This window comes from Myotis myotis, unplaced genomic scaffold, assembly GCF_014108235.1.
Source record: "Myotis myotis isolate mMyoMyo1 unplaced genomic scaffold, mMyoMyo1.p scaffold_m19_p_19, whole genome shotgun sequence".
Taxonomy (NCBI): Eukaryota; Metazoa; Chordata; class Mammalia; order Chiroptera; family Vespertilionidae; genus Myotis; species Myotis myotis.
Genome location: NW_023416323.1, coordinates 37351461 through 37375878, shown reverse-complemented (window position 1 = coordinate 37375878; position 24418 = coordinate 37351461). Strand labels below are relative to the sequence as shown.

The window sequence follows — 24418 nt, the reverse complement described above, 5'->3', positions numbered from 1 at the left end:
GATTCCGGTCAAGGGCACGTACCATGGTTGCAGGCTCCGCCCCAGCCTGGGCCCTGGTCGTGTGCAGGAGGCAACCAATCAATGTGTTTCTCTCACATCGATGTTTCTCTCTGTCTTTCCCTAGCTCTTCCACTCTCTCTAAAAAATCAATGGAAAAATACCTTGGGTGAGGATTAACAAAAAAAATTAAAAGTCACTCTTTTAAAAAAATAACCATAAGTGTGAAATACAGGGAAGGAAGAGCACACTGTCAGAAAAGTCTCCAACGACATGTTGGCCTGGGGGAGGGTCAGGTCGGAATTGTGTTTTAAGGACCCGGCACGGTTTCGTGAGCTTGCTCCGCGCTCCTGGATCAGAGACTGTGATGACGATAAATACATGCTGCTGGTTAGGCTTATAACCATAGGGTGGGTGGGGGCGGCAGGGCCGGGGTCCTTGTTAGTGTGCTTAGTGCTGGTGAGAAGGCGGGGCCCCGCCTTGGACGCTGAGGTCCTCTAGACGGATCGGACAGCGAGCCCGCGTCCCCCGTCACCTTCTGCGGAATAAGGGGGATGAGAGTCTCGGCTGCTGGCTCGCTCCAGTCCACGTGCAGGCGACCCGGCCGAGCCGGAGGAAGGATCGGATGCCTTAGGAGTGTTGGGTGAGCCCACGTCTGACGCTCAGACAGGAGCAAGTGTCTTCCCTTCTGGGCTGACCCGCAGGGCCACCCCGCGTGTGACCCGGCTGCAGCCTTCAGCCCCACGGTGGGCCGTGGTCAGGGGTTTAGGCATAGCCGCCAGCCATCTGACTGGTGGCTGCATTGCTGCCGACTCCTCGCCAGGCCTGGAAGCTGAAGAAAGCGCTCAGTCCGTAGGCGATCATCACTAAGCACGAGAAGAACTGAAAGAGGAGAGGAGACACCTCGGCTGAGTCGTCTGCAGCGCGGCTTGGGGGAGGGGGTGGTGGCAGTGGCGCTGGCAGGAAGCGGGCAGCCTGGGGCAGGCACAGTGGGGCCCGGGACTCCTCCATGACCAGGACCAGTTGCTCCGGCAGCCACACCCTCTCCTCAGCCGCACACTCATCGAGCACCTAATTGTTGGGGGCTGATGGTGCTGACATTCCATTCCAGTGGGGGGAGCCCTTAGCCACGCAGACAGGTATGTGACAGGCAGCTGGACAACACGCTAACAAGCGTCATGAGGGGCAGGAGCTACGTTAGACACGAGGGATTTCGTTTTTCAAAAGGCAACATTCCAAAGCTACCCTAGGAATCTTCCGGAATCCGTTCGTTGGAGAGCCTGTGACTCCCCCCAAGTGGTCTAAACCAAAAGGTCTGTGCATGTGCCCTTTTCAAGGTAAAGATGGGGGCCATAGTTTTTAAGATTCTCTGGTGGGGGTGGGGTGGGGCTGCCTACAATCCTACGTCAGGGAGTTGCAACTGATTGACAGCCAAGTTCAAAGGTTAACCCAAACTTCCATTCACCACAAGGTATTTCCCAAGCCTGGTGCTCCTTCAGACCTTTCTGTTAACTGGGGGGGGACCGAAGGCTGGGCTCCCCTGAGACCTGCTGACTTAGGACGAGAACTCGGGAGGTGGCAGGTGCCTGGCCTCAGACCAGGGAGCAGTGGGGTCCAGGGGCACAGCCCTCGCTCTGGCCAATCCCCGGTCACTGCTGAGCCCCAGGGAGCCGTACTCACGGAGGCGGCTGCGCGCTGGTTGTATTGCCGGGTGCCCTTCAGGGACGTCTGCTCCACCGACGCGGAGCAGGTGATGAAGGCCGTGACGTAGAGAACGGTGGCGCCCATGTTAAATGCCATCAGCTGGGGGCGGGAGAAGAGAGAACTGGCTGGAGACGCGAGACTTCCCTAACTGGGACCTCATGGCTCCCACCTGCACCCCCTCTCCCCCCCCCCCGGAGCAGCCAGAAGGGGCTGGCCCCTGAGGATGGGGATGGAGACACCTGAGCAGAGCACAAACATCAAGGCTGCGGGGAGCTGGTCGGGGGCAGCGACATGCCCAGCGGGCAAGACCCATTCCCATGGCAAGAGGCCGAACCCAGCCCGTCACTGAGTGCAGCCATCAGCTAAAGACTCCAGGCCCCCTCCCCCGCCCCTTCCCACTGCAGGCCTGGGGGGGGGGGGGGGTCCACATCCCGCTCTGCCCCAAGTGGGAGGAATCTGTTCCCCTTTTGGCCACATTTTAGGCTCAAGGCCCCACGTCAAATGCCAGGGTCGGGACCCAGCAGGATCCTGAGCCACACTGGCCAGGAGGACCCTTAGCGGACAGCCAGGCCCAGGGGCCTTTTCTCCAACCCGTGGCCCTGGAGCCAGTCCATGGTCTTAACAGAGACTGCGAACTGGGGGCCCTCAGACATGCTCGGTTCATCCCGTAGTTTATTTATAAAATCACCAACATTGTAAAATTCGATTTCATATGAAAACCTGAAGATTTCATAAAATCTTTCAATCATAAAATACAAGGAGATCTGGCACCAGGCGGCCCACTAACAGCAGTTGGAACCGAGTAGAGGGGGTCCCTGTGGGCCGATGAGTACTGGGCTCCCCGGAACCCACTCCTAACCCGCTACACACATCTTGCCAGCCTGGTAAAATCCCAGAAAAAACCCCAACTCAGCAAGCCCAATCCAGCCTCTGGGAAAAGGCCTGGGGAGTGTACGAGATGGCCTGCGTCAGGGCCTGGGAAAGGAACCGCCTGCCATCAACCGTGAGGCTGGAGGCAGTGGGGCCCCTCCATCTCCAGGGCCATGGGGCGGGGGGCTGGACCCCCTCCTCGCCCCAGGACGTTCCCTGCAAGCCCGGCTCCTGCTGCAAACGCTGCCTGGCTCCTGCCAGTGATGTCAAGATCCAACAAACCCGGTCTGTCTTGAGGATGACTCACGTTTCCTCGGTTTAAAAAGTCATTGAATTGCAAACAATGCTGCCTGGTCCCAGCCTTGCTTGTCTTACAATCATGTGCCTCTCTCTCCTCTCCGCTCGCTGGGAGCCTCAGAGCCCAGCTGCAGGGGTTTTCCGGGTCAGAGAAAAAAGCCAGCGCTTTCTCTGCGTCCGGCCCGGGCGCTTCCTGTGCCCGCTCTGTCCTGAGGAGCCTGACCTGGGCGGACCTGGGACTCCACCCTCGCCCGCTGAGGGGCTTCACCCTGGAGGCAGCGGGTGGAGGCCCTGCTGCACCCGCGCGCATCCTGCACACACCGCCCCGCACACACCACCTGAACACACCGCCCCGCACACACCACATGTACACACCGCCCCGCACACACCACCTGAACACACCGCCCCGCACACACCACATGTACACACCGCCCCGCACACACCACATGTACACACCGCCCCGCACACACCACCTGAACACACCGCCCCGCACACACCACATGTACACACCGCCCCGCACACACCACATGTACACACCGCCCCGCACACACCACCTGAACACACCGCCCCGCACACACCACATGTACACACCGCCCCGCACACACCACATGTACACACCGCCCCGCACACACCACATGTACACACCGCCCCGCACACACCACCTGAACACACCGCCCCGCACACACCACCTGAACACACCGCCCCGCACACACCACATGTACACACCGCCCCGCACACACCACCTGAACACACCGCCCCGCACACACCACCTGAACACACCGCCCCGCACACACCACCTGAACACACCGCCCCGCACACACCACCTGAACACACCGCCCGCACACCCACATGTACACACCGCCCCCGCACACACCACATGAACACACCGCCCCGCACACACCACATGTACACACCGCCCCGCACACACCACCTGTACACACCGCCCCGCACACACCACATGAACACACCGCCCCGCACACACCACATGAACACACCGCCCCGCACACACCACATGTACACACCGCCCCGCACACACCACATGAACACACCGCCCCGCACACACCACCTGAACACACCGCCCCGCACACACCACCTGAACACACCGCCCCGCACACACCACATGTACACACCGCCCCGCACACACCACATGAACACACCGCCCCGCACACACCACCTGAACACACCGCCCCGCACACACCACCTGAACACACCGCCCCTGCACACACCACATGAACACACCGCCCCGCACACACCACATGTACACACCCGCCCCGCACACACCACCTGAACACACCGCCCCGCACACACCACCTGTACACACCGCCCCGCACACACCACATGTACACACCGCCCCGCACACACCAGGCAGCCTGGGAATCCTGCCAGGCCAGCCCAGCCTCCAGAGACCCTCTGCCACACAGGCTCAAACTCCAACTGCCCCCAAAAGAAAAAATATATTTAAGACTCCAAATGGCCTCTGGTCTTTCCAGCCAACAGCCCCTGATCTCTACTCCCTTCCCCCCGAGAAAGCCAGGCCCGTGAACTTCCTGGCTCCACTCCCAGTGCCCAGAAAAACTGGCCACCAAGCCATCCACCCCCCCACCCCCTCACCCCCCCACCCCCAGCTCTGCGGGCTAGCGGAGGGCCCCAGGACTGCAACCATCCCACCCGCCACCTCTCATTTCGGGGAGGTCACACCCACAGCTCAGCCTGGAGCCCCCCCCACCCCAGACTCACCACCAGCGGCCAGGGCACCCTGTACAACTTCATGTGCAGCTGAAACAGGTAGAGGACGAAGAGGGCGATTGTCACCAGCCAGAGGAAGACAGCGACGAACATCACCCAGCCGTAGGCCGGGTACAGGTGGTACGGGGTGTCGGCGATCAGGGCCCACACCAGCAGCCCCAGCGCCTGGAGCGGACAGAGAGGGTCGAGTCTCGCGGAGCGCCCAGCACTCGGGCCTGATGCTGGCGGGCTCCCTCACACTTTCATTTAGTCGAGAAACATTTACTGGCGCCTCCTGCACAGCCCTGCGAACCAAGCCCTAGCCTGGTAGCGTCCTCCCCTTTCAGTCCCAGCCGAATGCTGCCGGCTCAGGGTCCCCTCCTCCACGCTGGGTCCCAGCACTCTCTTTGGGGCTCCCACCCCCAGGATGGACATTCTGTTTCTTCCCCCGGACTGTGAGCTCCCCAAGAGCAGGATGACTGTCTCACACACAGAGCCAAGCTGTCGCCCCCCACGGAGGGTGGGCCCTAACACCTGGCAGACTGTGTAGCTGCTACCAGCACGGACCCCGGAGAGACTGGCTGGTTTAAATCGTCCCTGCCCCTCCCTCCAACCCCCGCCAGCTAAGTGACTTGGGCACATCTGCCAGCTCTCTGTGCTTTGGTCCCTCATCTGCCAAATGAGTGTAAGGACCACACCTGTGTCCTAGGGCTGCGTTAAGGACCCGGGATCTCTGTATGGAAGTGTTTGCTTTATTTATTCCCAGCCCTACAGGCCACAGGGATCCACACAGCCCTTCTGGGGCGGGGTGGCGGGGAACAGTAAAGGGTCTGTCTGCTCTAAGGCAGGGAGCTCAGGGGAGGCCCCTCCAACCCTCTCTTCAGTGAGTCTTTATTAGCCCATCCCCCAAACAGAAACATAGGGAAATGTGCCCTGGTTATCGGGGCCACCCCTGGGTAAAGGGCAGGATTTGAACCCAGACCTGTCCTCCTCTGGAACCAGGCCCCTGAGAGTTACAAATGTGGTGTGTACAAACGAGGACATTTCAGCTGGTTAGAGGGCCAGGCCCCTGGGCACCCAGGCTCCCCACCCCGGCCCCGCCCTCCCCAGCCCAGCACAGCCTCTGGGAGATGGAGCTGCTGGATGCGCGGCGGGAATTTCTCCTGTTCCTTCTGGCCCCACTGCCCTGGCCCAGGTCCAGGCAGCCGCCTCGGTTTCTGCCCTAGAACAAGGAAGGTCCATTCCTCCATCGGAACCAGACGGACGGGTTCCCTGCCACCCCCATCTCCTCCCTCACAGCCCCAAGCATCTGACGGGAGCACCCCCACCCAGGGCGCCAGGACACCCCCCTCAGGACAGGGCACCCCCACATTTGTTGACACCTCTGCTGGCCTGGTGGCCCTGCTGGGGACCCATATTCCAGCGGGGAGAAGGGACCAGAGACTTGTCTATAAAACAGTAAACCCCACTGTTCAGAGGATGAGGGATGGACCCCAACTGCCATCTGCCTCCAGGGCTGGCCTGGGCCCTCTGCCCCGACCCCCGGGTTCATTCATTCAACAGGTACCTGTGGAGCAGCCAGGGCTCTGACTGAAACAGACAAAAGCCCTGCTCTCCCAAAGGGAGAGGTGCTAAGAACCCAAGACACAGAGATGGAGGGGGTCCAGGGTAAGGGCTAGGGGAGAACCCCAGCCGAGAGGGAGAACCCCAGCTGAGCAGGGAGAAAAGGCGGCAGGGTCACTTGCAATTTTCGATGAGAGGCCAAGAAGGATCTCAGTGGGAAGCAGACACCTGAGCAAAGGCGGGGGAGGGTGGGGGCGGGGGCGGGGCGGGGCGGGGGGGGGGGTCCTGTGGGAGGAGCAGAACTTTGCCTTTACACCTGGGACCCCATCCCTGGCCTATATGTTCATCTGCCCCTACATGTTATAGGCAGACAGATGTGAGCAGAGCAAGGACCATGGGCCACGTCCAGGTCACCAGGGTGAAAAGCCCCAGGTGCCCAGCAAAGGACGATTGCTGGGACCTCCCCCCAAGGGTGACCTTCCCTCCCCTAGCAGATGGCTGACCTTTCTTTCCTCCCTGCAGATGACATCCAGGCCTCAGTTGGATTTCAGCTCTGGGCCCAGATAAGCAACAAAACCAGCCTCGGGACCAGCTGCATCGGATAACAACCCCTTGCCTGGTGCTGGCCAATCAGTGGAGACCACAACCCTGAAGGGACACACCTGGCAAGATGCTGCACATGCGCTTGAGATCTCCCCCTGGGACCCCCCTAAAACCTCCGCCCTTGAAACCCTTAGGACCGAGGACCCAGCACACGCTCCCTCCTGCGAGCACGCCCAGTGCCTTTCCCTCCCCCCCCACCTCACACACCTCCCTCCGCGCCACCCGCCTGCCCGCCCTGCACCATTCGCTTCCTCGCTCCCGCTCACAAGCTCCAAGGGCCCTTCCTTTACCTCTGGAACCTGTTTGCCAAGCCCATTTCTTCCAGGAATTACTTCTACCTTGTAACTTACCCAACAGATGTTCTCTTACAGTTTGGGTCTTGCTCTGAATCCTTTTCTAGCCAGAACCCAAGCACCGAGGTTGCTGAACCCAGGTTTGGTCTGACCCCACTGGTCCGACACCTGGTGACGTCCCCGCTGCCCACAACACCATCATACACACACATCGTCGAGGCTTACTCTTACACACAAACCTCCTGCCCTTACTCCTAAACTCTGAGGCCCCCGCAGCACCTCCTCAGCCAAGCGCTATCGATAGAGAGAACTCTCTGGAAATCTTAAAGGTGCAGCCCCTCCCCCCTTTTTTTTCTAAAAACCTAAAGATTTCAGGTTAGACATTTTCTCTTTAAATGAGGTCTGTCAAAAAAAAGGCACATTCACATATGCCCCAGGACCTTTGCACCTCCCAAAGAATTTCTAAGCAAATGGATAACAGAGATATTTTTGTTAAAGTCACCTGCGGAGACGAGGGAGATTCGTCACCAATGCCAGACCAAGAGGCATGCCTCCATGAGGGTAGGCCCTAATCCAGGGAATGGTGTCCTTCTAAGAGGGAAACTGGACACAGAGACGCAGAGAACGCCACGTGAAGACAGAGGCAGAGTCTGGAGTGATGTGTCTCCAAACCAAGGAACACCAAGGACTGCCGGCAACCACAAGAGGCTGGGAGGCCTGAAGCAGACTCTCCTTCAGAATCTCCAGAAGGAACCGCCCTTGCCAGCACCTTGGTTTTGGACTTCCAGCCTCCAGACTGCGAGAGAAGACATTTCTGTGGTTTTAAGCCTTCCCATGTGGGGTGCTTTCGTTATGGCAGCGCTAGGAAATGAATACAACTCTCTTGGCTGCTCTCTGAACCTGCAGGTGGATAACCTGGTCTGATTTAACTGTGGGACGCTGGCATCGGTTCTTGGCCTATTAACTCTCTGCGTTCAAGCTCTGATCCTGCCATCTTTCTGGCTGCATGACTTCGGGCAAGTTGCTGGACCTCTCTGCACCTCCGTGTCCCCATCTTCAAAGCGTGCCTACCTCCTGGGGCAGTTCTGAGATGTCGATGGAGAAATATACAGAAGGTGTGCAAGAGCAGGGTAACGGTTGTTCATACGGAAAAAGACGGGCAGGTTAGGTTTATTACAAGCGCTTTAATAACCCAAAAGAATGTCACAAGGTAACTGTCAACATACTTTTGCCCACCTGCATATAAGGTACTTAGACCAGCACCCAACATAGACTTAACACTCAATACCTGTTCTACCATCATTGCCACGCTAAGAGGTGTCAATGTGGTTTTCCAGTCCATTCTCTGTGCCTGGAGTCCTTGGGTCTTAATAGTGTGTGCAGTGCCCAGGGGTGTGAGGCCCGGTGAGATAATGAATGTATCTCAAGTTAAGCACCAGGCACGGTGCCTGGCAGAAAGGGCCCTGTGCCAATGTGGGTCCCACCCATCGGTCAGAGACGGGCTTAGCCGAAGGGGGAGGCCCAGGTGCCTCCTGGAGCTGCACTCCTGCTCCCCATAGGCTGAGGGTCCCTGAGCAGAACGCTTTACACCTTTAGACCTCAGTCTTCCTCTCTGTACAATGGGACCTCAGTCTCCCCCTCTGTACAATGTTCTCCCCTCAATCTGAGGCCTGACACCCCTCTACACAGGCCTCCTCCAGGATGGCCCAAAGCCCTCTTTCCCATCAACCCCACGAGTGCTAAGCCAATTCCTCTCTTGCCCAAAGAGGGTCACCCCAAGTCTGCCTTTAATCCTCCCCACTCTCTGGGCTGGGTCAAACCCTTGCAGATTCGCTGTGTGGCACTGGGGGAATCACCTAACCTTTCTGTTCTGTTTCATCATCTGACATGTGAGGAGGTGGGGTGGGGGGAGTGGGGTGTGTGTGCTGTGCAGGACAGTTCCAAGCTGCAGTGGGCATGAGCGGCCATGGGGCGTTAGGGAGAGTAAACCTGTGGGAGGGATAGCGTCTCAGAGCCTGGAGGCGGACACTGGGGTTTTGAACTCAGCAGCCGCCAGGCAGGCAGGTCACAGAACTGACGAAGGGGCTCCAGGGGGGTGGGGTCTGTGGCGCTGGTGTGTGAGGGAAGGCAGGCCTGAGGCAGCCAGAACTGCTAACTTCTCAAGCGACACTGGAATCTGAATTTCTAAAAATCTCCAGCTTTTTGTCGTCGTTGTTGTTAATCCTCACATGAGGATATTTTTTCCCACTGCTTTTGAGAGTGGAAAGGAAGGATGGGGGTCGATGGAGAGAGAGAGAGAGAGAGAGAGAGAGAGAGAGAGAGAGAGAGAGAGAGAGAGACACTGACTGGTTGTCTCCTGCTCATGCCTGGACTCGGGGCCAGAAATCACCCCCTTAGGTCCTCAGGTAGACGTTCTAACCACTGAGCAACCGGCCAGGACAAATCTTCAGCTTTTTAAACATTGAAAAGGAAACCAAATGTTTTAGAAAAGTGCAGGGGCCACCCAGCATCCCCCAGGACTCCCTTCCCCCCCACTGCACCATCCGGGAAACTGTGGCCCATGGGGAACCTTTTCCCAGGGTTCCCCCTCGCAGGGACACAGCTGGGCATCTGAGGACACTCAGCACTTGGCTGGCCAGGCCCAGCCTCCACCCCCGCCCTGGCCCTTCTCCCTAGAGTGAAAGGGACTTTATGGGGACAGAAAGCCACCTATTGTGCCACAGGAGACAAAGGCGCAGGGGACAGAGGCTCCAGGCCCCCGGGCTGGCCACAACCACCCCACAGGCCACCCCACCCCTGTGCCGCGGGGCAGGCGTGGGGGAGGCCGCTCGGAATTCCCGCGCTCACCCTGAGCACCTACCCTCTGAGCATCTACACCAGCGGTTCTCAACCTGTAGGTCATGACTCCTCTGGCGGTCGAACGACCCTTTCACAGGAGTCGCCTAAGACCACCCTGCATATCAGATATTTACATGACGATTCATCACAGTAGCAACATGACAGTGATGAAGTAGCAACGAAAATAATTTTATGGTTGGGTCACACCATGAGGAACTGTATTTAAAGGGCCAGAAGGTTGAGAACCACTGCTCTACCCTCTGAGCACCTACCCTCTGAGCACCCAAGAACCACAGCTGTGCAGGGGCCAGAGCAGCTTCACAACCCGCAGAGCTCACTGCCGGCCCGACTGCCACGCCAGCACGGGGCATGCGGCATGCAGCCCCCTAAGCCTCGCTTTCCTTTGCTGCAAAGTGGGCGTGAGTCACCAAATCCAGTCCTTGGGTCACTGAACAAACACCGGAGGGCCGCTCCAGCCCGTGCCAGGCGCCCAGGCGCCTCAGGGTGCCCGCCCCGGCCTAGGCTGTCACGGGAAAGGGATGACAACCGGTCGGTCACCTTCAGGGCTTTGCAAAGGCGGCCTTTGTCACACTACCTGCTATTCCCGACTCACAGGTTTCAGAACTGAGTTGTGTTTTTTTTAATTCGCAGAACCTGACCTTTGGCCCTTGCCTTCCTGCCCTGACCTCTCCGTGAGAGCCTGAGGTGCCACCCTGGCCCCTCCCCTTTGGGCAAACAGGAGGGTCCAACCCAGTCCAACAACAAAGGACCTGTTAGTATCCAGGCTGGAGCTCACGGGGGCTGCCAAGAAAAGCAGGCTCACCGCCCCCCGCCCCGCATCAGGTTCCCATTCGCCATGGGGACCAGGGCAGGACCCCTGCAGCTTCCCCAGACCACGTGTGAGCAGGACATGGGGACCTGGTCCTCACTGAATCCCACCACAAACAACTCACCAGCTGACAAGCAGTGGCCAGCACCTGGCCTCGCCATGTGTACAGAACAGCGACTGTCCACCACCCGTGGGCAGCTCCCCGGCCCTCCCCCGCCGGCCCCAGCTGTGGGCCTTGTCCTCTTCCAGAAACAGATGATTAAGGAAACAGCCCAAGGTCACCCAGCCAGTAGCACTACTGCTTGCTCCTGTGTGAGCCCGGGAAAGTGCCTTGCCCTCTCTGGGCCTGAGGGACCTTCCCGTGGCCCCTTCCTGGCTGTGGCGGTACCTACAAATTCCCTGAACGATTTTTTACTCAATTTTCATGTATTTGAAAGAGTTTTTGATAAGTTATTTATTTTTGAAATCTGTAACATATATGACTTTTAAATCACAAAAAAGTGGAAAACCTGCATCCTCTATCATAATAAAAAGCTGGCTATAAAATTAAGTACAACAATGTATAACATTACTATATCCTAGACCAGTGATGGCGAACCTTTTGAGCTCGGCGTGTCAGCATTTGGGGAAAAAAAACAAAACAAAACCCTAACTTAACTCTGGTGTCGTGTCACATATAGAAATTTTTTGATATTTGCAACCATAGTAAAACAAAGACTTATATTTTTGATATTTATTTTATATATTTAAATGCCATTTAACAAAGAAAAATCAACCAAAAAGATGAGTTCGCGTGTCACCTCTGACACGCGTGTCATAGGCTCGCCATCACTGGCCTAGACAGACACAGTTGCCTGCCAGGGCCCAGCGCGCCCTCTTAGAAAGGGGGGAGGTGGGATGGGAAGGCGTTAAGGCCAGCTTTCAGGAGTATGACAGCCTGGTTCTACACAGAATTCTTTCAAGTTCTACACAGAATTGCTTTATTACCTGGGGTGAGAAAGTCCTCATTGGGAACCAGTTGCCAGAAGCCGAAAAGAACAAAAGAAATTCAACAACATAAAAACAAAACAAAACACCATGAGCAAAATAAAAAACTAGGGAAAAACATCGGCAAATTTTGTCGCGCTTGTAGCAATGGGGAAGACGGCCCCTCACCTCGGTCAGAGGGCGAGGAATACAGACAAGGAAATACAAACACGGTTCTTAAACGTATGTCAAAAGGTCAGCCTCACGCATAAGGCGACGACAGAATCATCTACACCGACGACAGAAGAATGCTAACCCGATCCGCAGCTTCGCCCATCAGACGGGGGCACGTGAGAGGCGGGCTAATTCACCCTGGTGGGGAGGCCGGAGGACAGGCGCTGTCCCCGGAGGCACACTGGGGGGACAGGAGTGTCACCCCTACAGGGGGCATTTGGCAATCTCTGTGAAAAAATCATGAACACAGCCCTGGCCAGCGTTGACTGAAGGGTCCCAGGTTCGTTTCTGGTCAAGGGCACAGGCCTGGGTTTTGGGCTCGATCTCCAGCAGGGAGCGTGCAGGAGGCTGCAGATCAAGGATTCTCTCTCATCATGGATGTTTCTATCTCTCTCCCTCTCCCTTCCTCTCTTAAATCAATAAAAATATATATTTTTAAAAATCACAAACGTACCCCCCCCCAACCCAGCAGTCCCACTTCTGGAAACGTGGGGCACAGATGCCCAGGGTGGCTGGCCCAGCAGGGTGAGCTACATACAGCAAGAGGAAAGCCCAAGTGTCTATCATCGAGGGGGGCGGGCCCGGCAATTCACACCTCAGCTGCACAATGAGACCCTCACACAAGCCCCCTTCCACACAGAGACCAAAGGACCGACAAGGCACATGTCCAAGGGAAAAGGGTGCAGAAGGGCGTGTGTGTGTGTATATGTGTGTGTATGTATGTGTGTGTGTGTGTGTGTGTGTGTGTGTGTGTGTGTGTGTGTGTGTGTGTGTGTGTGTGTGTGTGTAGACTATACCCCTTGGGTAAAATGGGGAGAGGTAGGCATTTACAGCCACATTTGCGTAGATCTCCTTAAAAACAAAAGGGCACCTAGCAAACTGAGAAGAGTGGGCCAGCTCTAACCAAGAGGGACGGAGATTTCTCACTGCGCTCTCTCTCCCAATCTATTTGACTCCGGAGCGTTGTCAATACATTACTTATTAAAGAAAGTAAGTAAATAAAGGATTAAAGAAAAGGACACACACAGTGCGATGGGCACTGGGACAGAACATCTGGGTGTATTGCCCGGGGGTTGGGGAGGGGGAGGGAGGAAGCATGGCTGGGCACAGATTCTCAGGGTTCCCATTGGTGCTTTTTTAAGTGGGGATGCGGGTTCTGTGCAGAGATATTTACCAACTGGCCCTGGAACCCCACACACATATTGGTGGCTGCCTCGCAGGCCCGGCCAGGGAGAGAAAAGAAAGACCAGAAAGACCATATTTCCATGGACCACCCTTGGTGCCGTTTGAATGTTTGGCTTTTGTCAATCATTTTGCCAAACCATTTGTTAAATAGGTTCATCAATAGAGAATGGCTAAAAGAGAGGGGCTACCGTGACGCTATGGGATACCCTTGAAAGCGTTAGAAACGAGGGCGGCAGCTCTGCATGGCAGGCGCACTGGGTGTGAGAAAAGCAACTTCCTGAACAAAGGATACAGAATAAAGCCATCAATGTTTTCTTTAAAAGCACAGGAAAAAGACCTGCAAACACCCCACAACAGTGGTCCCCTTGGGGACAGGGGTAGGAGATCCAAGAATAACTTTAGCCTTATCTGTAGTAGGCTTTTATATTTTTAAGGAGGGTGTGTTCGTATATTTATAACATAATTATAAATTAATTGGAAGTAAGTCAACATCCTCCTAGCCACAAGTGGGAAGGTAGGCGGAGCTAACGATACCAAGCTTGGTTTGCTCTGCGTCCGAGGGAGCCCGAGGGAGCCCGTGAGCTTGCAGGGCCTGGAAAGCAGCACCAAGGACACCGAACCCACAAATCCCAGCGCTAAGGAAAGCCCCAGGGGGGACCCCAACACTGCATTCCCATCGCAACCAACCTCTGCTCACACCTCTCAGACCTGAACAACCTCAGCGAGGCAGTCTCTTCCTGGAGGCCATTGACCTTCAGGCCCCACCCTGCCCCGCCCCTGGAGACGAGCTGGCCTGCATGCTGGGGCTGAAGGCAGAGCCAGGGTCAAGGAGGAAGAACTTTCTAACACTCCCAAGTGCCCCGGGATGGAGCAGGCCGCATCGAGAGGGACTGAGCTCCCTGTCTCTGGAAGCATGCAAGCTCATGTTGAGCATGCACCAAGGGACCTCTGGTAGCAAGCATAAGAGCCCTAGGATTCTATGACACTGTGAATCCTAAGTGCCCTCCATCCCAAAATACTTCACGGTTAGCCCTTGGTAGACATTATCTTCCACGATCCTCACAATCCCACAGTCACCATTTTACAGCCAAGAAAACTGAGGCTCAGGGAAATTAGGGAACTTACCCAAGATCACACAGCCAGGAAGGGGCAGAGGCAGGATTTGAACCAAGGGCTGTGCTCCCACCAATACTCTCAGCATCACCCGTCCTGGATCCTGGGTCATTGTGATGGAACGTAGGTGAGGTTTCTGATCTGTTTACTCACCTACAAACCGGTCTCCCAAGAGGTAGGACAAGAGGAAGGATGGAAGGTGCCAAACACAATGGCACTGTTGCCACAGGACATTCACACGGCTTCTACATCTTGGGCCTGTAGGGTGCCCTGGCATGAGCCTATGGTCTGTTCTGACCCTCCTTACTACCGCCTCCTCCTTCCATTTTACCACACCCTTTAGCTCACACTTCTGTCAGGGAGCCTTCCCTGAGGGGCCCTGCTCCCCTTCTCCTCCAAAGCATAGGAACACCCATCCCCCAACAAAAAACAACACTCTCAAAACAGGAAGCAGAGCTAAAGCCAGGCTTTGACTTTCCAGATCTGAGTGCAAATCCCAGCCCTGCCACCTTACCCCACGACCTCGGGTAAGTTCTTCACCCTCCCTGAGCCTGCCGCCCATCATCTTCCTTCCCAAGACTTGGGGAGGATCTTAAAAAATAATAAACATATGGTCACGGAACGGCATCCGCTTTACGCTTAGTCTATAAAGGCTTTGGGGTCAGCCAGAAGCACAAATTAACCACACCTTCCACGACATTCTTACACCCTGTAGCCACACAAAAATCGATCTGCAGCATCAAACCTCCAGGTTTTTATCATCAAAAGAGTAGTCTCTAGATCAAACGTGCCTGCTTCCTTTTCCACGGTGCTATCTGCGTAAATTCGCCAAGTTTCCCCTTTTGCCCAGGCTGCTAGGAAGCTCAACAAAGAATAAGAGCCTTAAACTTGCTGCAAATTGCTGGTACGATGGTCTCTTTGGGACTAATGTTCACTTTGGAACTAGATAAGGAGGGAGGGTTGATACATCAGTGAACACTGAGGTTGGTTCTTCAGGAAACATTTCATACGAGGCAAAGAGAGTATCTCCTGCGCCCACGCCTCTCCTCCCAACACACACCTGGGCCATTTCACCACATCCAGGGAAATGGAGAAGCAGCTCTCATCTTCCCATTTCCCACCTCCTCTAGGCAGCCTGTCCTTCAACAGCGCCAGACCCTGTGCCTAGTGGGAGCATAGCTGAGTGTGATCCCCAGGGCACAGGCCAGAAAAGTCAGACCACTCAGGGCTAAGCTCCCCTAGGGAGGAGGGCTGTGAGATCTGAGCCCCAATTTCCTCACCTGTAAAAGGGGGAGGAGTAAGAGGATATAAAGCCCTTTGGGACCCAGACTAGTGGGAGCTATTATTATGGATTCCCAGCAGATGGTGGGACCTGTTGAGTGAACCCCTCCCCCCTCCCAGCCTCAGACCCAACGGAACTGCCCGTTGCCAGAGAAACAGCTCAGGAAGCAGCTTCTCCCAGAAGCTGATTGGTGAAGGCACTAAAAGGAGCGGATCTTCAGAACTCTGATGGGAGACCCTCATCCTCTGCACCCCAAAAGGCCACCCCAGTCACACCCAGGCCCTGGGAGTCTAGAGACCTGAGTGCCAATCTCCACTCCAGGACTGCGTTCCATCTAGACCTCAGTGTCCACATCTGTGTGATGGGACCCAACTGTTCAAGATTGGTCTGCTGAGCCCACAGAAGACCCCCCCATCCCCCGCAACGTCAGAGACACAGGCCTCCCCTGGAGGAAGCCACAGGTCCTTGCAGGTGTTAGGTGTTAGGGACAGAAATAGAATATTGAGGACTAGCTATAGTTACAAGAAATCATGCCCTGTTGACCGTGATGGCCCTGTTCTGATTAAAGAAAGGACATTCTAACCTGGCTGGGGGCTGGACGCCCCGGGGACCTGGGAGTCAACCTTGGAAGGAGTCCTTTTGCTTACTTCCCCATGTGATCTTCGTCCTACCCAATATAAGCTGCTGGTTTACGGGGGGCGGGGTGCAGAGCAGATTTTCGGGGCGGCCTGCGGCTCTCCCATGCTGCCCGCAGTATTGGATTCAACCCCCTGTCTCTGCTTAATTGGCCCCAGCAGTGCCAGGCAGCCTGCGCCCACTGGTCGTCTGGTTTCATGGGCACAGCAGGAGGCTCTTCTTATTGGAAATCCCTCTCATTCCACGTATTCCAATCCCCATTGTTCTAATGCAAACGGAGCGGATGCTTAGGTCCCGTCTACCCAGAGCTAACCCTGGGCATCACCCCAGCCCAACGCCATCCCTCTGGGGTCCCACACCTCCTGAACCCGCCAAGCACACGGCCGCCTGCTCAAGGCCCTGGGCTTCTGGTCACCCCAGAAACAAGTGTTCCGAGGCCACATTCACCAACCTGTTGGGACTCCCCCCAACTTCCTTTCTGCTTTCTGGTCCCCACACCTTGGCTCACCGGGGGCACCCCGCCCTCTGAACACCCTTTCCCTCCCGGGCCTCCGATTTCAGGGAAGTCCTGCTCCACAGCCACCTCTCCCCCATGACGCTTCCGGACTCAGAACTGACCTACATCTCCGCCCTTTCCCACCCCTGGGACCCGGCTCCCCGCCTGCGCCCCCCCCCCCCCCCCCCCCCCCTTCGCAGCCACCCAGAGCCTCGCCCGCAGCCCTGCTCCAGATCTGAGGCAGTCCCCGGCCGCACCCCTTCTCCAAAGCAACTCCTGGAGAAGAATTAAAAAATGTAGATTTTCTGGGCCGCCCTTCCTGAGATTCAAATTCCAATTCCACATTTTTTCCGGGGGTGGGGACCAAGGAGCTACAGTTTAAACAACCCCCTCCGGGAGAACCTGAGGCTGGGCTGCAGGAGGGGGGCTCCCAGGGAGAGGACCGAGAACCTGGGAAACGGAGACAGCACTGACCTCGGAGGCTGCGGGGCGCCAGGAGGGAGGTCTGTGCTCAGAGGACCCCTCCTTCCAGCCTGAGCCTGGCGACCTGCTAGGACGCAGCGGTGGGGGGCCGGCGGGGGAGGCCCTAAGGAAAAAGGGTCCCGGCCCACCTCCGGGTCCCCCGTATTCCTCTAAAAATGGCCCAGGCCCTCGGTCTGGGGAGCAGCCACCCAGCTTCCCGAATTGCACCAGAGGGCACTTAGTGGAAGAGAACTAAGCCCCCCACCCCCTCCGGCCAGGGACTAGTGTGGAGGGGGGACGGGCGTTCCCACCGGTCGGCCGTCAGAGAGTCTGGGAGGCACAGGAGTCTGGGCCCCGGCTTCCCGCAAGTCACCCCCCGGCGCTGGGCGCGGTATCTCGGTCCGCGAGGCCGGCCAAACCGGCTGCAACCCGGCGGCTCAGCCAGCGGAGGCCAGACGGGCCCGGCGCCCGCGGGGGCGCCCACAGGGCCGGGCCGAAGTTCAAGCGCTGGAACCGATGCGCCCTCTCGCTTAGGCCGGGGTGTTCTGGGGTGCGGCCCCGCGGACAGAGCTGGCCGAGATGGGACTTGGATTTCGGCTGGGTGCCCGGGAGGCTGGGGCACTGTCCTCTCAAGGGCGGGGTGCCCGCGAGCCAACACAGAGACCGAGTCGTACGCGGGGATCGTGGCGTCTGTGAGCGCGTCTGTGGGTGGCTTCGGGGGACCACCTGGGGGGGGTGATGGGGTGATGGTGGCCACTCTGAACACGGGCGCACCGTGCGTGTGCGCGCAGGGACGGCGACGGGGACTCTCGAGGCGAGAGGGTCCCAGGGTGATCTCGGGGGCGTCGGTGCTAAAAGCGCCCGGGGGAGGACACGGCGTGTGGGGCGCGTGTGGGCCTGGTTTGGGGGGTATGCGTGCTCAGGGCCCCCCCGGGGGCTCCCATCCCCTGGGGGCCCGGCGCCTCACCAGCTGCAGCAGCATGAGCACCCCGACCACGGAGCGCACGAAGTCCAGGTCCGGGCGCAGCGCGGACACCGAGGCGCCGGCGCCCTGCGCGGGGCTGCTGGTCCGCGTGCTCACTTTGGACGGGAACTCGGCCATCGCGGCTCCGCTCGCCTCCCCGAGGTCGCTTCGGCCGCCGCCGCCCCTCCCGCGGTGGGTCCCGGCTCCTGCGCTGCTCCTCCCGGGGAAACCCGCTCCGGCCGCCGCTCCCGGCGCTACGCGCGGCGTCGAAGGAGGGATCCTGGAGCCTCCAGGTGCGGCCCCGGCCCGGCCCCGCCCTCGCCGCGGACCCGCCCCTTTAACCCTTCGCTCGCCGCCCGCAGGTCCAGCCTGGAGACGCACGAAGTCGCGTCGTCCCACTTCACAGACGGGGAGACTGAGGCCGCAGTCCGTGAAATGGTGCCGCCACATAAGCTGCGCGTCCTGCCCCGGGGGAGGCCGCCTGCGAGGACTTTGCACCGTGGCTCCGAGCCATCCTCGCGGGGAACAGCTACCTGCGCTCTCCTGGGTATCTCCAGGGCGCTGGGCGCCAGTGGCCACCCCTGAGCCTCTCTTTTCTCTTCCCTTAAAGCGGGATCAGCATCCCGGGGGACCGAGCGCCAGCAGGGGAGAGTCTGTGTGAAGTGGGGGAGCCTGTGGCTCAGTGGATGTGGTTGTCACTTAGGATCACGCTGAGCAGTGACTTAGATCTCTCAGCCTCGGTTTCCAAGGGATAAGAAAGGACTCCTCACGGAGCTGTTGTGCAGAATAAACGAAGCAGTGGGGCGGGGTGTCACTTAGAAGGTGGGAGATGATGGCCTGAGGCGGGAGGAAGCCGGACAGTCTGAAAGAGGATCCCTGGTGGCTGGGGCAAAGCGAGTGAGGGTTCCAGGCGACACCTGGGCAGGGACCAAGTCACAAAGGGCTACTTAGTCTCCTGTGGCTGCCGGAACGAATGATCATGAACTTGGTGACTTAAAAGAACAGAACAGCCTTCTCACAGGTCTAGAGGCCACAGTCTGAAATCAGTTTCCTGAGCCAAAGCAAGGTGTCAGCAGGACGGCTCTTCCCCCGGGAGGGTGTAGGGGAGAGTCTGTGCCTGTCACTTCCAGCTTCTCGTGGTGGCTGCTGGCCTCCCTGGACTTGTGGCCTCATCACCTCAATCTCTGCCCCTGTGGTCACATTGCCTCCCCTTCTGTACCCATCCGATCTCTCTCTGGTAGAGACACTTATGGGTGGATGAAGGCCCACCCCGGTGATCCAGGGTGATCTCCCCCATCACCAACCTTAACCTTTCTTTATGAAGTAGAAGGTGCAGGTTCCGGGACAGGGCCTGATGTCTTTTGCTGGCCATTGTTCATGCCACAGAACAGTGGAATGAATTTTATTTTAGGCCCGCAGTGGTTCTCAGCCTTCCTAATGCCGCGGCCCTTTAGTACAGTTCCTCATGTTGTGGTGACCCCCACTTTCATTGTTACAAATTGCACATAATGAAAGCATAGTGATTCATCACAAAAACAGTATGTAATTATATATGTGTTTTCCGATGGTCTTAGGCGACCCCTGTGAAAGGGTCGAGACCCACAGGTTCAAATTTAGGGCCTGACAATTTCGAGTGGCAGGACCTGACTTGACAGTGTCACTGGTTGATGCTGACTGAATGCTTGGCCCACTCAACCGGATATTTGCTGCTCTCTCCTGATACACCTGACTCCCCCCCCCCCCCCAACTCCCGTCCCCCTAGGAGGTGCTCAGGAAATGAGGGGTGCTTCTTGGTAGCTACAAAAGCATTACCCAGAGACGAGCCTCTCTGCTCACTGCCCGAGCCCAAGTGCAGAACAAAGTGCCTGGGCAAACGCTTCATGTTATTACGACACAGAAAACAATATGACGATTGTTTCCCAGGCAGATTCCAAAACAATAGACTGGTTTTATGTTGGTTTGGGTTTGGATTTTGTTTTTTAGCTAATCCCACTTTCATTCCTTTCAAATGGCAGCGGGCGAGACTCAATCCCGGCATTGTTTTTTACTGGGACGTTTTCTACCAAGCCAACTTTGTTTACTGCTCCCCCCACCCCCAATCAGAAAAAGTGGGAAGGGACCTGTCCGCAGGCGGGGGCCTGCCGCCCACCCAGGGTCTCAGCTGGCGCCATGGGAGCCTAGATGAGGAGGTGAGGCCTGTTTATTCTCAGGGCTGGTGCCCCGCCCCAGGGTCTGAGCAGGCCATGGCCGTGATCACCTGAAGCACACGTCTAGTCTCAGTTCTCACTTCTGCACAGGCTCCCTACTCTGACCAAGCCCTGATGGGGCACTGGGCCTGCCCCACCTCGGGTGGGGGGGGGGCAAGCTGGAGGGGCCCTGAGCAAATGTTTACTGTGCACCTTGGGTGTACCAGGCACTGGAACAGAGCTGGGAGCCCTCCGACCAGACCCCACCCTCAGGGAGTCTGATGGGAGAGACAGTGTAGATACCCGAACCCACAGGTCAATAGATACATGATTACCAACTGTGATTACCTTACTCCAGGGAGAGAGCAGGGTACCTTGAGAAAAGAAGAGTAATTGGGGTTGGGGTGTCATTCAGGTAGCTGCGTCAGGGAACGTCTACATATTTAAGCAGAAGTCTAAAGGACGGATGACAATCAGGCAGGAAAAGAGCATTTTAGGCAGAGAAATGTGCAAAGGCCCTGAGGTCAGAAAAATTTGAAGAAAGACAGAAGGTTATGAGTTGAGGGAATTAGGAAGAGATGAGGTTCCAGAGGCAGCCAGGGGCCAGATCACCTAGGGTTCAAACCCTCAGCCACGGAGTGGGTTTTATTATTTAAAAACACACACACACAACAACAGACCACTAGAGGACAGTTATAAAAATTAAAATAGAATTACAGTCTCTATCCCACCTCTGGGTATATAGCCAAAAGAATAGAAAGCAGGGCCTCGAAGATATATCTGTACACTTGTGCTCATAGCATTACTCACAGTCGCTAAAAGGCAGGAGCAACCCAAGTGTCCACCAGGGGATGGGTATATCAACAACACATGGTATATATGTATTCCACAGTGGAATACTGTTCAACCTGAGAAAGGGATGGCATTCTGACACATGCCACATACAACATGAACTTGGAAGACATCCAAAGTGACATAAGCCAGTCACAAAATTACAAATACTGTATGACTCCACGTACATGAGGAGTCAAGAGTAGTCAAACTCGCCCTGGCTGGGTGGCTTAGTTGGTTAGGTTGTGGGTTCCATCCCCGGCCACTTACAAGAAGCAACCAATGAATGCATAAATAAGTGGAACAACAAGTTGATGTTTCTCTCTCTCCCCCCTCCTTCTCTCCCTCCCTCCCTCTCCCCCTCCCTCAAATCAAAAGAAAGAGAGTAGTCAAACTCATAGAAGTAGAAAGCAGAATGGCTGCTGCCAAGGGCTGGGGGAGCTGAGAATGGGGAGTTAGTATTTCATGGGGACCAAGTTTCAGTTTGAGAAGGTGAAAAAGTTCTGGAGATGGGATGTAGTGATGGTTGCACAACAATGCAAGGGCCACAGAACCGTACGCTTAAAGGTGGTAAATTTTATGTTATATGTATTTTATCGCAAAGAAAAAAAATGTTTAAGTCTTTCAGTTAAAAAGCATTTTAAGTGCACAAGGGGTATGTAGATATGGAAAAACAAGGTAATAAGTGCCTGAAGTTTAGGAAACAGTGATCTGGTTTCAAGCTCCTTCCTGTCACTGTTGGGACATCTGTCCATCTCAGAGGAGGACAGAATTTAGCTCAAGTTGCACAGTGAACTGGTGTGACCAGGGGCCAGGTGGCTCTTCTTGTCACTGAGCATCTCCGTGGGGTTGGAAGTGGGTGTGCCTGAACAGCGTTGGTGGGCTCTGTTGATGGCAGGCCAGCACCCATTCTCCGCACGGCCACCACGCCTGAGCTCCCTGGGACGGGAGAAGACGTGAAGCTCAGGGTAGAGGTGCCATTTGAACAGAGCCTTGAAAAGAGCAATTTGAGAAGGGGCATCATTCCAGGTGGGTGATACAAGAGCAAAGGGTGGGTACCAGGATGCTGAGTACGTTGGCTGATGGCCTTTGCGATGTCTCCGTGCTGAGATGCAGCCAAGGCTTGGCCGGAAGGGGCAGGTGCCTGCAGGGCCCTGCCAGTCTCCTCTGGGCCAGTTATTTATTGGCCCAGAATGAGGCAAAGGTCAGACTTGGGGTTTGGCTATTTCCTCTGCCTGGACCCTTCTGCCTCTTGGAATAGGGGCGGAGGTTGTTTGGAATGGGAGCTCCAAAGAAAGGGCATTAGGATGAACTATTTGTTCAGTGATCTGTGGCTCAAATTCCTGAGAGATGTGGCCAAGCCAGGGTTTGGGTGAATCCACCTCATTCTGCCCAGGTGCCAGCTGCACCAGGAGGTCTGCACCGGGACTTCCTGTTGTTTGCGTTCATTCATTATTCAACCTGCACTCCTTTAGCTCCTTCTCCACATTTTGTGTCCTTTGTGCCCTAGGGATTTGGGGGCAAAGAAGACTCTTACAGCCCTGGCTGGGTAGCTCAATTGGTTAGAGAATCTTCCAGATGCACCAAGGTTGTGGGTTTGACCCCTGGTCAAGAGACAACAAATTAATATCTCTCTCTCTCTCTCTCATCAATCAATCAATTTAAAAAAAAACTGGTTCAAAGGAGAATATATGTATACAGGGTGGAGCAAAAGTAGGTTTACAGTTGTAAGTACACGAAACACACAGTTTATTCTTGTATTATTATTTTTCGTATTACTTTTCACACAAACAACTGTAAGCCTGCTTTTGCCCCACCCTACATATCTCACAATCAAGAATGCTGAAGGGAATTTGCTAATAGATGCAAAACTGGCTTCTACCACAGGGTGGAATCAGTCACATCTTACCAATGTTCATTTGCATTTTTATGACCTGAATTTTAAATGGTTTTAAATAATATATTTTACTTAACGCGAATATATTCAAAATGTTGTCATTTAAACATGTGATCAATATAAAAAGTTAATGAGCTCTTTCACGTTTTCTGTACTACGGTCTTCAAAATCCCACGTGTATCTTACTGCTCGGTAGACACAGTTAGTGGCCACTACATTAGCACAGCTCCGGACAATACCTAATAATCCATTGAAAGAACGTCCAGGAAACATTTTGCCTTTTCCAAAGTCTTTTCCAATTTTTTTCTGACAGTTTTTTAATTAAAAAAAAAAAAATTACACGAAGTGACTGTCCAGCCTTGTCGAATGCCTCCAGGGATGGGGAATGTCACCATCTAACGGGCACCCCGTCTCCTTTCCAGCAAGCCCATTCTTTAAGGAAACCTTCCTTTTCACTTACCCAACAATATCTCGATCCACTCCATCGATAATATTAGTCGTTAAAAAACAATATAAAAACTTCAGGTTCAGAGGACTCGGCAATATAGTTTCGTTTTCGTTATATCTATGTTTATGGCTATTTTTTTTTACTGATGGCAAAGGAAACTTTCCGTTTTTGCTCAGGCTACAATGTTTCCACTTAAAAACGTGTTAAGTAGTAAAAAGACGGAACTAGTTTTAGAATAACGGCAGGGACCGTGTAGCTGAACTTTAAGCTGAACTACCACCACTGATTCTCAAACCGCGTCACACTGCGCTAGAAACTACAGCCTAATTACAGCCACCCCTTCAAGCAAGTCAGGATGGCCGAGCGGTCTAAGGCGCTGCGTTCAGGTCGCAGTCTCCCCTGGAGGCGTGGGTTCGAATCCCACTCCTGACATTAGCTGCTTTTTTTTTTTTCTTTCCTCCCAAACTCTTAACGAAAGTGTGTACATTGGACTACGCTATAAAAGTTTCACAGTACACAGAGCGGGACTTTCTCTGTACAGTCTGGAGTTTAGTAAATACCATTAGGAAGAAAATGCCTGTTAAGAAGAAAACAGCTGTTTTTTTAAGAAGATTAAAAGAATATCCAAACGTGTGAAATATCATCTAGTTGATTTGGAGTTACGGCTGAAAAGCGAAAAAGGAGTCTTGTCAGGAGTGGGATTCGAACCCACGCCTCCAGGGGAGACTGCGACCTGAACGCAGCGCCTTAGACCGCTCGGCCATCCTGACTACACGGTTTCAGCTTCACCAGAAAACCTTTCCGGAAGATCTCTAGTCTACGCATGCGCACGTGTATGACATGGTTGCGCTCGGGGAGAGGCGGAGCAGGGCGCCGAGGCGGCGACAGAGGGCGCGCACAACTCGTCGAAAGAAGAATCTGAAAATCCCAGAGGCGCGGGACTACTCCGCCATGCATGCATTTGAGCTTCCGACATGCATTCATTCTGCATGCATGCAT

The 24418-nt window shown here is 55.5% G+C and overlaps 1 protein-coding gene and 2 non-coding genes across 4 annotated transcripts; 1 reads left to right on the top strand and 2 right to left on the bottom strand.

Annotated features, from left to right (window-relative positions):
• Positions 1 to 91: 91 nt before the first annotated feature.
• On the bottom strand, positions 92 to 18344 carry LOC118674195 (plasmolipin). Of its 2 annotated transcripts, none has more exons than XM_036345631.1 (4): positions 18061 to 18340; positions 4606 to 4779; positions 1678 to 1800; positions 92 to 879 (listed from the first exon to the last, which is right to left on the bottom strand). In XM_036345631.1, exons 1-4 carry the CDS (start codon positions 18193 to 18195, stop codon positions 763 to 765), a joined length of 549 nt encoding a protein of 182 aa, XP_036201524.1. In that variant the 5' UTR covers positions 18196 to 18340; the 3' UTR covers positions 92 to 762. The 2 variants fall into 2 exon arrangements, with proteins under 2 accessions (XP_036201524.1, XP_036201526.1); XM_036345633.1 differs by lacking the exon at positions 92 to 879 and adding an exon at positions 914 to 1189 and having other exon boundaries at positions 18061 to 18344.
• A 5424-nt stretch (positions 18345 to 23768) lies between these two features.
• On the top strand, positions 23769 to 23851 carry TRNAL-CAG. Its single transcript has one exon. It is a non-coding gene; the product is annotated as a tRNA-Leu (tRNA).
• Positions 23852 to 24106: 255 nt separating this feature from the next.
• On the bottom strand, positions 24107 to 24189 carry TRNAL-CAG. The gene has a single exon. It is a non-coding gene; the product is annotated as a tRNA-Leu (tRNA).
• Positions 24190 to 24418: the final 229 nt, after the last annotated feature.

Excerpts from the sequence above, each read along its gene's own strand:
- LOC118674195 (XM_036345631.1), bottom strand. The coding sequence starts at position 18,195 with ATGGCCGAGTTCCCGTCCAAAGTGAGCACGCGGACCAGCAGCCCCGCG. Across the intron at positions 1,801-4,605 it reads GGGTGCCCTGGCCGCTGGTG|CTGATGGCATTTAACATGGG; the intron begins GTGAGTCTGGGG and ends TCCCGCCCCCAG. Across the intron at positions 880-1,677 it reads ACCAGCGCGCAGCCGCCTCC|TTCTTCTCGTGCTTAGTGAT; the intron begins GTGAGTACGGCT and ends CTCCTCTTTCAG.